Raw genomic sequence first — 14,976 nt, 5'->3', positions numbered from 1 at the left:
GCTTATATTTAAATTGAAACAGATTTTTAATATTTTAATTCTTGGATGACCCAATCGTTCTCTCCTCTGATACATAACTAGTGGAATATATTTTTATTTTAGATTGCCTATATTCAGAAGATTTCACATTTTCTTTCAAAACTCCTTAAAATTACATATTCATTCATCTTACAGGAAGTCCTCAACTTGCAACCACAATGGAGCCCAAATTTTCTGTTTCTACACAATGCTGTTGTTAAGTGAATTGTGCTCTATTTTACTTTAGTTTTTGTCACAATTGTTTAGCAAACCAGAGCAACTATTAAGTGAATCATGGAGTTGCTAAGTTGATTTTGTTTCCCCTATTGACCGTGCTTGTCCAAAACTAGCTGTGAAGGTTACAGATAGTGGTCATATGATCCCAGGAAAGTACAACTGTCATAAATACATGCCAGTTGCAGAGTGCCAGAATTTTGATCATGTGATAATGGGGGATCAGTGGTAAATGTGAAAAAGTCATAAGTCATTTTTGTCAGCACTGTTGCAATTTTAAACAGTCACTAAACTAATGGTTGTAAGTTGAGACTGACCTGTACATCCTCCCTTTTTAACGAATTTTGGCTTTATCCTATTAGTTTTCTATGTTATATTATCCCCATCATCATCATGCTTTGTTTCTATATTGAAAAAGTTAATTTTAAAAATTAAAAGAACAAGAGCAAACTTTCCTAACTGGATATCTTACCTGGGTCAGTATTTTCCACAGGTTTGCTACAAATGACTTCTGATGGGCGAAAGCCAATCTCCTCCAACCAAGGATGTAAGTCATAATAAGCATCACCAGCTTGTTGCAGGACATACAGGCAATACTCTGCAACTTCCTCACCTTTACTCTGGGCTAGGTCTAGAATTTTACGGACCTTAAGGAAAAGATCAGATAAAGTCTCAAGCATATTTAGGCTATAAGTAACTATTCACTGAAACATCATCATACATGGTAAATGGCTATAACACTAATAAATGTTAATACAATTAATTAAAATACAATTAGTGTGATTGCTCCCTGTGTATTTAACAATCTCCTAACATCCAATACAATCAGGTGATAAGTTTGGAGAATTCCAGAAGTTATACTAAGATAAGCGAGATACCTAATTCAGGAAATACAAGTGGTGTACCCCAATGTCTGGAGGAATATTATTTCATTACACACACACGCACAATGGGACACGAAAGTTTTTATGTGTTCATTATTATGTATAGAAGCTTCCAGGGGATCTAGAATATGATTGAACAGGTTTCTAGAATCAAAGGAAGCTTCCATATTTCATTTAAAGAATTTTTCATTTCAAAGTGTCCATCCAAGTGCAGAATTCAGGAAAAGCAGTTGACAACCAGCCCAGTCCATTTATTTCTATATATTTTATGTCCTTAAGCAAGTAATAATAAAAAGGCCTATGTAAAATAAACAAACTTTTTTTTCCTGAACATTGATAGGATATAGTTAATCTACTATCAAAGAAGAGGAATGGGATGGGATGGGGATGGGAATGGAACAGAATAGAATAGAATAATCTTGTAGTTTATAAAATTCTGCCGGTAGCCGATCAGGCCCTGGCATTTTATTATTCTTTTGTCTCTTAATTGCTTCTGTCAATTCCATCATACCTGTGTTTCTTAGAAAATAAAATAGGGTCTTATTTTCTTTAGAGCCCCCCCAAAACAGCTAGGCTATCTTTCTGAGGGATGTTTTAATTTCTCCCCCACGCACCTTAACCTAATCACCGGGCCGCTTCTATCATGGCTGAAAGGAATGCCCCAAGCACTTTGCCTCTCCACCAGGCTGCTTCTTTAGCTGCCGAAAGGAGTGCCCCACACGCACCCTTGCCTCTCCACCGGGCCACTTCTGTAGTGGCCGAAAGGAGCTATTCCTTAGCACAGACTAAGGGAAGAATAGCAGGCAGGAAAATTCCCTCTCCCCATTTTCCTCCCGTTTGCCAAAAAGCCTCCATTCTGAAACTTCAGCGTTTAGGGAGGATTTTCCTGCCTGTCATCTATTCTTCAAGCTTAGCACAGACTGAGGGAAGAATGGCAGGCAGGAAAATTCCTCCTCCATTTTCCTCCCGTTCGCCTCCCAAAAAGAGGGAAAAAGCAAAACTAACCTTCCAACTTCTCATAGAAAAAAAAAGATCTTGCAAAGTTGGCAAGTCTGAACTACCATATTTTTTTTACCTTTCAACTTCACGAGATTTTTTTTTTTTTTCATGAGAAGTTGGAAGGTCTGAACTATGGTGTGTTTTTTTTTTTTACTGTGGTTTGCTCGCTCTCTCTCTCTCTCTGCATTTTCAAAAAAGTTTTGTTTTACACTTTTGACTTTTTTGTGCCAGTTCATCTTTTTCCAACAGATTCATTTTGTGTTTTATTATATCCATTTGATTTTTCAATTTCTTTTTTGTGGTTCTTTCTGTAGTTCTGATTCTAATCTTATGTGTTCTTCTAACATTTTCTTATTTTGTTTCTTCTTATTGTTTTTCTTCCCCATGTAAATTATGACTAATCCCCAGGTATAGGGGGATTATAGCAGTATATATAGCAGTATCCCTTACAGTTTTGCAAGGAAGTCTCTTCTTTCCTATTCTCTTTTTAAAAAAAAGTCCAGTTCTTTTTCCATACTTCATATAAAAATTCTTTATCTTGCAGTGTCACTTGGTTCAATGTCCATCTCAATTTTCGTTTTTGTTTTTTTCCATACAACTTTTACAGGATTATGATCAAACATTGGGTTCTATTTCTATCTCTAGTCTAGTACACATGCTTTCAATTGATGACCTCCATATCAAGTCTACTCTAGACCAGGATTTATGTCTACTTGAATAGAATGAATACTGATTTTTCTTGGGGTATGTTTCCATACATCATGGGTTCCTATTTCTTTTATCATTTTAAAAAAGATTTTAGGAATGTTTTCCTAGCTTTTTTTTTTTACTACTCCTGTTTTACTACTCTTATAATCAAGTTCTTTATCTACAATTGCATTGAAGTCTCCTACCACATAAATATTTTCATATTCCAATTCTTATAGTTTTCCATAAAACTCTTGTTAGGTGCATATATCATTAACAACATCTGTTTTTGATTCATTGTTACCCCCACCATCAATATCATCCCAACTTCATCTGCAAAAATTTGTCTAGCCATTATTGTTTCTTTAATACATAATTCCTCTTCCCCCTTTTTTTTTTCTGTGCTAATGAAGAATATAGTTTCCCAATTTTGGGATACTCTAATAACTTGCTATATTATTTTTTAATGTGAATCTCTGGAAGACAAATTCAATCTAGTTTTAATTGTTCTAATTTATTAAAAATCTTTTTCTTTTCATGGATGAGTTATATTGATTGATAATAGTTCTGTTTCTTCTTCCATTGTTTATTTATGGATAGTTTTTGTTGTTCTAGTTGATCTTATTTCTCTCTGTTCTAGCTGTCTTTTCCTTCTCATTCCCTTCTCTCTTTTTGCGGTTTCAAGTTTCTTGTTGTGTGCTTCCCACTACTAACATTTTTGTTAGTAGTTTTTTGACATCTACTTCCTCCCTTCTCTCTTTTCTCATATGATGCAAAATGCTAATAATAGAATTGTCCTGCTTTATCTGTTATATCTAATCTATGTCTTTTTTCCATCCAAATCACCAATATTCCCACAGGTATCAGCCATCTAAAGTTTACATCATGTTTTATTAGTTATCTTGTCAAAAATTGATACTGTTTCCATTATATCTCTTACTCTTCTAGGTATTTGTTTCAAGATTATTTCTCTCCCTTTATATTGCTTTTTGAAGTATTTCCACTCTTATTGTCTTCTTTGAAAATCTCACATGTACCTCTCTAGAGAGTTTGTTCCTTGTCACGTAGCTTGTGTGTATTCTAAATATTTCATCTATCCCAGAGAGGACTTGCTCTCCTCCAGCACATCCACCAACAATTCTCCCATTTTTTCAGCAAGATCTTCCCCTTTTTCCTCCTCAATATTCTGAAATCTTGGGAAATATTCTGCTCTGTCCAACTCCAGCCTTTATTAGGGATCGCTCAAGCGCAGTCAATCTGTAATCCATCTCTTCTATTTTCTGAATCTGTTGTTCATTTTTAGTGATTCTTTGCTGGATGTTATCTATTTTATCCTCCATGTTTTGCATCCTATCTGCCAAATCATCATGATTCCTGGCCATGGCTTTTTGTAATAGTTGAAACATCATTTTCATTTCTGACTGAAAGGTGTTCAGTCATTCATTATGCAACATACCGTCTATAGATTTGCTGGACTTGCTGCTGCTGATGGTGCAGATGCATTTTTTCCTCTGTTTTACTTAAATTTGTATTGCTTGTCATTTTGGTTATTTTAAACAAGAAAATATTTTAAGTAATAATTATTTAACAGAGACAATAAACCAATAACCAAACAATAATAAATCAAACAATACCCACAATACCCAATTTAAACAATACACCTGAAACAGTCCAACGATTTCCTTTCTTATTCCCAGTTCTTATTTTCAGACCTCAGGTCACTTCACCCTTTTATCTGTTATATTTCACAAAGCCAAAATATCCATAGCCCAAAGTTCTCTTCAAAAATATTGTTTACTTCTTGATAAATTGTAATCCACAAAGGCACACCAAACTCCAAAATTGTGTCAAACAGATTATATATCACCAGATAGGAGAGTTGAAAGAAAAAAAAGGCTTCACTTGCTTTATAAAAAACTCCTATTTTTCAGTTTCAGTTGCTCGGTTTATAAAATCCATATCCATTCAAAGAGTTACAATGTTTTAAACTCACCCTTTCCACTCTCTTTCTCTGCAGTTCTCTCTATAAACAGTTTTCAGGTGCAGACAGTTTATCTGAGTCTTGTAACAATGTTCTTTCAACAAACTACCCATGGTCAATTGTTAATCTCACTTTCTTTTCTTTACTTTCACTCTAAGAGTTTTTTCCGGCCAGCAGGAGTCTCTGTTGCTCTATTTCTCTTCTACTCCTCTCCTTTAACTACATATAACATAAGCCAAATCTTTTTATTTTAGGGGTTCCAAGATCCAAGTTTTACATTCCAAAAAAGTTTTTAGTTCAATAAAATCCAATTAATATTGTCATTAAGATAGCCACTGCAATTTTCCTCTTTTAACACTTATTTCTCTCAAATAGTTCAATTTATTGTCCAGATCTATTTCAATATTTGTGTTTATTCACCGCTATTCTCAGGAAATGGAAGGTAAACAAATCCACCTCCATCTTTTACAGTCCCACTGTCATTCAAGCCAATTTTTAAAGGGGCAAATTCCTCAACAAAAGTTGGAAAATTCTCACCCAGCCCAGCCATGCTGTTCCTCAATCTTCATTCATTCTTCTCCGATCAGGCTGTGTGATGACTGGGGTGTAATCCAAAAATAACCAAGTCACAAAAATAGAAGAAAGTCCCTTTAATGCCCCAACCTGGCCCCAATGTACAATTATCCTTGGCTGGATTTCAAACTCTTAAAGAAAACAGTTTATGAAGGGAGTAAATGCAATCCAAACCCAAAGTAAAGTTAACTCAAAATAAAAAACCCAACACAAACCACACTGAAGGAATTACTATAGCAGGCAAGAATGATTAATTGCAGACTTCTACCAAATAATGCAGCAACCACAGTTGGGAAGAAGCCAAAAACACAGATAAGCTCCAACACGAATGCATACTTTGCTTCCAGCAACTTTGCCATGCGCAGTTTGTCCTTTTAACCAGTCTTTCCAGTTGCAGCCCATAAAGGGGATCAGGGCCCCTCTTCCTCCCCCATAGACCACACCACTCACATTTCTCCCTTATCCCTCCTCACTGCATGCCCTAGGATGAAGAGGGGATGGGCCTGGGTCTTCCTCTGAATGCTCATCCGGCACAGGGGCTGGAAGGGATCTTCCCCCCAAAAGGGTGCTTCCAGGGCCAGATATCGTTTCCTGGTGCTGAGGGCCCCTGCAGATTAAGTCTTCAGCTGTAAGTCTCTGGGGGAACAGGCAGAGCAGCAACAGGGGTTACATTTGCCTAATTGGCTAATTCCTCTCTTTTAGCTGCATGAGGCTCCTGCTGCACAGCTGACTGACTGTACTGTGGGGTGGGAGAGCTATCCCCTGCTTGAAAGGCCTGTGTGGCCTGGAATCAGTGACTGCTTAAACAGTAACTCCCAATCGAAGGAATGAAAGGGGAAGCAGGCAGAGAAGAGCTACTATGGCACAAGCCTCTTCAAGGCACAGCAGAAGATCCAAAAAGTATTCTTCAGCACAAGGGGCTGCAGCTAGAATTAAAGCCAAAGCTATGGCCAGAAAGAAAAAATCCAAGGCTGAGGAACATGTGGAGAAGAGAAGACATGAGGCCTTGGAATCAGGGGTGGGATTCTACCAGTTTGCACCTATTTGCTAGAACCGCTTGTTAACATTCTAAGCAGTTCAGAGAACTGGTTGTTAGAAGAAATTACTGGCCTTATCAGGTAAGGAAGGCAGGAAGGAAACATTCTGCTGTTGCTCACAGAAACTGTCCCTCCATTAACTCTTACTACATTCTTGGCAGGACTAGACTTCCTGTCTCAGGAACTTTTCTGGAGTTTCTTTCCCCCTCCTTTGCTGGTAATTTGCTTGTGTGGAGTGACCAATTACAATGGCACTGAAAAAAGTGACTTATGACCATTTTTCACACTTATGACTTTTGTAGCATCCCCACAGTCACAAGAGGCCAGGCGAGGAGATGCGTGCCTTGATGTGAGTGACGTTGAGTTGGCCACGCCCAGCCAGTCACATGACCACCAAGCCACACCCACCAACTAAGCCATGCCCACAGAACTGGTTGTTAAAAAATTTGAATCCCACCTCTGCCTGGGATGACAGTTGCTAAGGGCCTGGAGCAAAGGGAGGGGAGGGGCCAACTCTCACTCCATCCAACTGTTGCTAGGACAGATTTGGAAACAGTTAATGTTCAAATCCCACAGTCTTGGTCACCAGAGGAAGCTATTTAGCTCCATCCTGCCCTTCCTCAAGATTTAAACAGAAAAGGCCCCAGCAACAGGCCTGTGGTTTGGCCTACTCCTGCCATTCCTCAGTTTCTGCCACCCTTTAGCCAGCCTTTCAGTCAACAGCCTAGGGCTCAATCCACGTTTACTCCCTCTGCTGCAGGACTTTGCCCAGGGGGCCCTTCAGGGTCTGACATGTCAGATTCTATGAGAGAGGTGGTGTCTTCATCCATCAGACAAGGTATTGCAGATGGGATCCACCAGCTGCTAGGTCCTTCTGTGATTGCCCCTGGGTTGTGGAGGGATCAACCCAGACAGGGTTAAAAGGACTTTTTCATTCCAAAAGACAGAGTCTCTTCGTTTCCTTTCAACCAGCTTCATTAGGAAACAAGAATAATTTAAAAGATAAGTATAATATTAGAAAGCAACAGAAGAGGGGATTACAGATGAGAGTTAGAAGTAGAGAGACGAGGGGGTAAAAAGGGGAGGGAGAAGAAGAGGGGGAAGAAGGCTAGGAAAAGAAGTTGAAAAAGACAGAAACAAGAAATGGAGAAACAGGGAAAAGATATAAGGATTGTAACCATAAGTTTGTTTAGAGATAATGGGTGAAAATTTAATTGTAAAAGGGATTTTGCAAAGGTACATAAGATAGCTTTGTTATATTACAAATAGAAATAACTTTAGAAAATATGATGATGGATAAAATATTTATTGTAATGCAGTGGGATGTTTGTTAATAAATAAATGAATTAAAACGATTGAGAGAATTAAAAAGGGACATTTTTAATTATTAGTAATGATTTATAAAAATATAAGTGAGAAATATGGAAAAAAAGAATTAACTATGGAAAGTTTATAAGTGTTCCCAAGGAAGCATGACATTTAATTGAAAAGAAATGTTAAAGATGTTAAGATTTTAATGCATATTAATGATAGAATTGCATTGGAATGGAATGTGTTTTATTTACATATATATATAATTTTTTCTTTTTAAGAATATAGTGTATATTTTAAGAATGTACCAAGCAGAATTCAATTGGAAGTTATGTATTATATTGAATGCTATAATCTTAAAGGTATACATTGAAGCTAAATAAGAGCTTGAATGGATAAAATTAAAGGATATAAAGGTATCATACTCTAATTGGTAACTACAGGGAAAAATTTGCTTAATAAGAAAAGATAATGTGAAATTGTAACAGGACAGACAAAAGTATAAATATAATGATTTGAACTGAGATAATTAAAACAAAGTTGAGAAAATTAAAAGAGGGGAAAAACTATGTAGAAAATATAAAATGGTAATAAGATATGGAATAGAATATAAAAATGAGCATGAAATTGAGTTTTGTGTCTGTATGAAGAAGTGATAACCTGGGACCATGCTATTTTCAAAAAAGATGTTTTATTTGTATTTTGTTTTTGTGAAAACCCAAATAAAATTTTCAAAAAAAAAAAAAAGGAAACAAGATTTCCCCTTCAACTATGGGCAGGTAGATTCGATCCCAAATAGCATTGGCTTACGAGACTCGGGGTCTCCCTGTGGCCAGTAGACTAATGGCTCTCTCCACAAGAAGGGCAGCCAAAACATCAGCTTGGGCTACTCAAGCATCTATTGAGAAGATTTGCTGGGCGGTCACCTGGTCATCTCTCCGTTTATCTGCCATTGCTGTCTGGACTCTTTTGCGTCTCCAGATGTGGCTTTTGGCAGATGGGTGCTCTAGACAGTTGTATTGGAGCAGCGGATGAGGACCAGACCTGACCCTCCCTGGGGGCGCGCCGGCTTTGATAAGTCCCAAACTAGACTGTTGCAGCAGTTTAATACATTGGTATAATTACCTGTGAATGTCCTTTCTCATTGGACTGCGAGAGAGTCTAGGCCCACCCTGTGGAGGTCTGGTAGTGGGGAGAAGGATGTTTTAATCTTTTTCAGAACACGATGAATTCTGCCAAGAATCCTTTGCTGAAAGCTGGGGTATCCATAGCAACGGTGGCTATGATTTGGCAGGCTCAGTCACGTGATAAGGAGATATGAGGAACACCCACACTAGACTCTCAGTCCAACGAGAAAGGATATTCACAGGTAATTATACCAACGTCCCGTCTGTGGCAGGGATAGGCAAAACGCCACAGGATTGATCACCGCCTCGACGGGAAAAGGTCCCAAGTAATGGTGATCAAGCTTTTTCGATGGCCGCGTTGTCAGTAAGTTATCAGGTAGTCAAACCCAATCGCCTACTGCTAAAGGCAGAACATTGTGACAATGCTGATCTGCAAAGCTTTTGTAGTCCTTCTTGGTTCTCTCCAATTGATCTCAGACCATGTGGTGAACGGCTTTTAACTCTTGCAAGAATGTATCCACTGCCAGAACTGGTGTGTCAGATGGGGCCAAGGGAATAGTCATGAATGAAAACCGTAGCTGGTAAAGAATGGGGACACGCGGGTGAATGCACATTGAGCATTGTTGTAAGTGAATTCTGCCACAGGCAGCACCTCCACCCAGTGGTCTTGTTGGGTGTTGCTGAAACAGTGGAGCTACTGCTCTAAGATAGCATTCACTCGGATTGTATTTGCTAAGAACTGGAAGAGTGAGAAAATTCCATCAGAAGAAGAAATTATTAAGAAAATATTGGATTGTGCTGAAATGAGCAAATTGACATTTGAAATCAGAGAACAAGAAGATAAACAATTTTATGAAGTTTGGGATCTTTTTTATCAATGGTTAGATAATAAAACATAATGATAGAATATTCAGATTTAGCATAAAAAAAATTTTTTTTTCTTAATATTATCTTTATAAAACATTATTAAGGTAGATTTGGTATGATCTTATGATTTATTGCAAAATAAATTAAGCAAACTATAGTTATCTCGTTAAAATATGAATTAACAAAATTATAAATGATTTTTTTTTTAGTGATGATATTAGGTTATACAATTATTGATTGATAATATGAGCTATTATGTAATATAATTATACTAGTGACTAGGAAATGGATGCACAAAAAAAAGTGGTAAACCAATCGATGCACTGTATGTAAATCCATGAAGAAGGATCTTTTTATGTTTTTTGTGGTATGTTTATGTTTATTTTGTTATGTATGTTTATGTTTATCTTGTTATTAAAAAATAAAAAAAAATATTTCAAAAAAAAAAGAAATAAAAAAAAAAGATAGCATTCACTCAATCTGTCCCCTGTCACTTTCGGGGTGATGGGTGGACGACAGACACGCCTGAACCTGCAGTTCCATGAATAGGGTCTGCCAAAAGCGTGCCATAAATTGTGCCCGCTGGTCTGACACTATTCGGTCCGGTAGCCCATGCAACCGGAATACATGGAAGATAAATAACTGGGCCATCATTCTTGCTGTAAGAAGACCCGCACATGGAATAAAGTGGGCCATTTTGGTCAGCATGTCCACCACCACCAAAATGGTTGTAGCGCCCTTTGATGGTGGCAACTCAGTTATGAAGTCAAATGAGACTACCCCCCAGGATCTTTCTGGTATGGGTAATGGCTGCAAGAGACCAGGGGGTGCACCAGGAATATACTTGGTCTGTCAACAGATCCCACAGGATGCCACATATACCGACACATCCCACCTAAGTCGTGGCCACCAAAATGCCCTAGAGATGAGATGCAGCATTTTAAAATCCTCAAAGTGCCCCACTGCTGAGCTATCATGGCATTGACGTAGGATAAGGCCATGAAGAGGACCTCCACATAAATGTGATCACGGAACCCCAACAGGTCCCCTATATATGCCCAAAGAGTCTCATGTCTTCCATTCCCATCCAGTTCTTGACGACAAGCTGCCACAAATGGATCCTGCTGCTGTACCTCCTGAATCCTAACTCAAAGGTCCACAGGTTCCTTGGCCACAAACTACTAACGAAATCACCATCCAGGGCAAGATTTTGTCCTCAGGTATATTCAGGCTTCTGGGATAGTGCATCAGCACACTGATTCCACCCATTCAGAACATAGGTCACCCGGAAATCAAATCAGGCAAAAAACAACAACCATCTCACCTGACGCTGGTTCAATGTCCAGGCTGTATGTAGGTGTTCCAAATTGTGATGATCCATCCAAACCTCGATCTGGTGACGAGCCCCCTCCAGATGGTGCCACCATGTCTCAAAAGCGGCCTTAACTGCCAATAGCTCATTCCATATTGTATAGTTGCACTCCGGAGCTGACAACTTCCATGAATAATAGGCCCAAGGAAACAAGGTGCCTTGGGACGAATAGTAGGCCCTAGGAAACAAGGTGCAGGGGCATAGGCCTGGAGGAGCACCACACCAACGGCCACTTCGGAAGCATCTGTTTCCACCACAAACGGCTGGAACGGATCAGGCTCGGAAGCAAAGGCGACCTTCAGGGCATTGAAAGCTGCCTGCTCCTCAGCACCCCATTGGAACTTCTCCCCTTTCTTGAACAGATTAGAAAGGGGAGCAGTCAAGGCAGCAAAGTGGAGAATAAATGTGCGGTAATAGTTCGTGAACCCCAACAATCGCTGCACATCTTTGACTCGCTGTGGAAGTTCCCACGACTGTAACAACTCAACTTTTTCTGGGTCCATTGCCACACTGGCAGGTGAAATATGATGACCCAAGAAGTTGATTGTGGTTTGTGCGAACTGACACTTCTAGCGCTTAGCGAACAGGTGGTTATCGTGCAAGCGTTGCAACACGAGCCGCATATGTTGCCAGTATTCCTGCAGGGATGCTGAGTAAATCAAAATGTCATTCAGATAAATGACCAAGAACTGATTTAATAAGTCATGGAAAACGTCATGCATAAAATGCATAAACACAGCTGGAGCATTTGTTAACCCAAAAGGCATCACGGTGTACTCAAAATGACCCTACCTTGTCTGGAAGGCCATCTTCCACTTGTCCCCTGCATGAATGCAAACTAGGTTGTAGGCTCCCCACAAGTCCAGCTTCGTGAAGATCTTAGCTTGTAGCTGCTCAATCAGTTCAGGTATGAAGGGAAGCAAGTACTAATTCGGTACTGTGATTGCATTCAACATATGGTAATCACAGCAGAGGCGTAGTTCCCCTGATTTCTTCTTGACGAAAAGCACCGGTGCAGCCAACAGGGAGGTAGAAGGCTGAAATTCTTTTCAATAAAGTCCCACAATGTGGCCAAGTTCAGTTCCAATGGAGTATATCCAACCCACCAGCAATTTCGCATCAGGCAACAACTCAATCTGACAATCATACGACCGATGCGGAGGCAACTGATCCGCCTCCTTCTCCCCAAACACATCAGCAAAGTCCGCCAACTCTGCAGGTAGATTCAGTCCACAGGCATAGCCACACACCCTGCACAGGCGTGCAGGCAATGAATAGCACACTTCCTGCCAAGAAACTGCAATGCTCCAGATGACCATACAACCTGCGGATCATGGGCCCGTAACCACTCCAAACCCAGCACCACCGGAAAATGAGGTACTGTGGCACGGTAGAACACTGCTTCCTCCACATGCTGCCCAATACACATGTGAAGGGGTTTGGTTGCAGCAAGCACAGGTCCCGAACAAAGGGGCTGACCATCAATCGTCTCCACCAATACTGGTGGCGACACCTGCTGCTGGGGAATGGACCACTGTGTGACAAAATGAGTATCCATGAAATTGGCCATGGCCCCTAGTTCACCAAGGGCTGGATCTCCACTGCTCCCTGACAGAACACACTCATAGAACACACTTGCTGTCAGCATGAGATGCTTCACGAAGGACGACTGGGGTGGACATGGTGAAGATGACGAAGATGGCGAGAATGGCGGCCTGAGGATATTGGAGCCTGATCTACAGGCCCCGGTAGGCCAGGTGATGCTTGTTTCCCACCACTGCTGACGTTGCTGATTTACATGCCTTAGCAGGACACTGGGTCGCAAAATGCCTCAATTGCCACAATAGAGGCATAGGCCATCATGACGATGCCTATCCTCTTCAGCTTGGGGCAGGCGAGGGTGGGCAGCCCCCAACTGCATGGGCTCATCCAGAGGCACTTTCAACAGGGGTGCCGTCTTGCTAGGAGTGGATGCAGTCTCTGTCCATCGTCATGCCCATCACTGCTGAAGCCTGGCATTGATACAAAGACACAGATGGATGAGCTCCTGCAGGGTACAAGGGCATTCAGTGCGCACCAACTCATCCAGGAGTTCCAATGACAAGCCTTAATGGAACTGGTCTATCAGTGCTGCTTCATTCCATTGCAAATCCTAGGCGAACACCTGAAAGTTAGCAATATAATTCGTGAGCGAGCCTTGCCCCTGCCTCAATTTTCTCAATTGCCTGTTTGCCATTTGGGCCCTAACAGGGTCAGCAAGCTGGCTTTTAACTGATGGCAAAACTCAGCATAATTATCCAACAATTTGGTTGGGCTGTGTCAACAGAGGCATTGCCCAATGTGCAACAGATCCTGATAACAAACTAATCAAAAAACCCACCTTATCCCAGTCAGTGGAGAAGTCCTCTGGCCGAAGGCTCAAATAAACCTGGCACTGCCCAAAAATGCTGGAAATTAGGCCAGCTACCAGGCATTTGTGGTGTGGCCAGACAGTTTGCAGCTGTGCAACCTGTGCAGTCTAAAAAGCCACTTGCTGGCTTAGCTGGGCATTGTCTGCTCTGAGCTGATCCATGGTCACCCCACGTAAGACAGAAGCAAGTTGGAGGGGTAGCTGGAAGCAAAATGTGATGCCCCGGGGCCTGACACAAAAATAACCAAGTCACAAAAATAGAAGAAAGTCCCTTTAATGCCTCCAACTTGGCCCCAATGTCCAATTATCCTTGGCTGGATATAAAGCTCTTAAAGAAAACAGTTTACAGAGGGAGTAAATGCAGTCCGCACCCATAGTAAAGTTAATTCGAAATAAAAAATCCAACACAAACCGCACTGCAGGCAAGGATGATTAATTGCAGACTTCTACCAGATAATGTAGCAACCATAGTTGGGAGGAAGCCAAAATACAGATAAACTCCGACAAGAATGCACGCTTTGCTTCAGCAACTTCACCATGCGCAGTTTGCCCTTTTAACCAGTCCTCCCAGCTGCAGCCCACAAAGGGGATCAGGGCCCCTTACTCCGCCGTAGACCACTCATGTTTCTCCCTTATCCGCTCCTCTCTGCATGCCCTAGGATAAAGAGGGGATGGGCCTGGGTCTTCCTCTGAATGCCCATCCAGCCTGTGCCCTTCCCCAGTTTCCTCCACAACCACCGGAGCCACACTCCCACTCCCTGTCAGCTGTTCCATCTCTCCCTTGGAGTCAGACTCCAACAGGGGCATGACAGGCTGCCACAGTCTTGGCCAGGCACTCAATGGCCTTCTTTTTCTTCCTGCCAAATTGAGAGCTTCCTCTGGATCAAACAAGGAGTTTGCTGTCTCCTTGTGATCTAAGGAGTGTCTTCTGTTCTTCACCACCCCTCCAGTGTGGCTTAGGTCCCAAGAGACCCTCTGGCAGGAGGAATTCGGTGAACTTCCCTAGAACCCTATGGAAAGTACACTGTGTCATCATGATATCAACTCCACTTCCAAGATATGTTAAGCCCAGTTATGTTGGAAGTTTATAATAAAGTTCTGATAGAAGCAAAAGTTCCAAATTCATGGATGGAAGCAAATATTACTCTTATACTGAAAGGTGATTCAGATTTAACATAGATAAAGAATTATAAGCCAATATCTTTATTGAATATGGATTATGAATTATATGCTTTGATAATAGCAGAGAGATTAAAAAGGGTTTTGAATGAATTTATATCTTTAGATCAGAACAAATTCTTGCCAAAGAGGCAGATTAAAAATAATATGAGAATGATTTTAAACTCATTAATGTATTATAAAACACATCCTGGAAAATAAATGGCATTGATTTTCCTAGATGCACAGAAAGCATTTGACAATGTTAATTGGTAATTTAAGTTACTACAACTAAAATACATGGACTGTGGAAAGATT

The 14,976-nt window shown here is 40.5% G+C and overlaps 1 protein-coding gene across 22 annotated transcripts in view; it reads right to left on the bottom strand.

The window, feature by feature from the left end:
- The window catches only part of NOD1 (nucleotide binding oligomerization domain containing 1), a 99,866-nt gene that overhangs the window by 75,056 nt on the left and 9,834 nt on the right, over positions 1-14,976 (bottom strand). For 20 of the 22 annotated variants that reach the window (XR_015740342.1, XR_015740345.1, XR_015740343.1 and 17 more), the window contains one exon: positions 725-899. Coding sequence is in view for 17 of the 22 variants with exons in the window: in XM_087917781.1 (XP_087773907.1) it covers positions 725-899 (175 nt within the window). In the remaining 5 variants the exon portion in view is untranslated. Of the gene's footprint in view, positions 1-724; positions 900-11,042; positions 13,103-14,976 lie in introns of all 22 variants that reach the window. The other 2 variants (XM_087917787.1, XM_087917786.1) reach the window with 2 other exon arrangements.

The sequence above is a fragment of the Pseudonaja textilis genome, chromosome Z (assembly GCF_049901715.1).
Source record: "Pseudonaja textilis isolate UNSWEBS1 chromosome Z, rPseTex1.2, whole genome shotgun sequence".
Lineage (NCBI taxonomy): Eukaryota > Metazoa > Chordata > Lepidosauria > Squamata > Elapidae > Pseudonaja > Pseudonaja textilis.
Note: the sequence above shows the minus strand (reverse complement) of the source record. Positions and strands in the feature narration are given on the sequence as shown.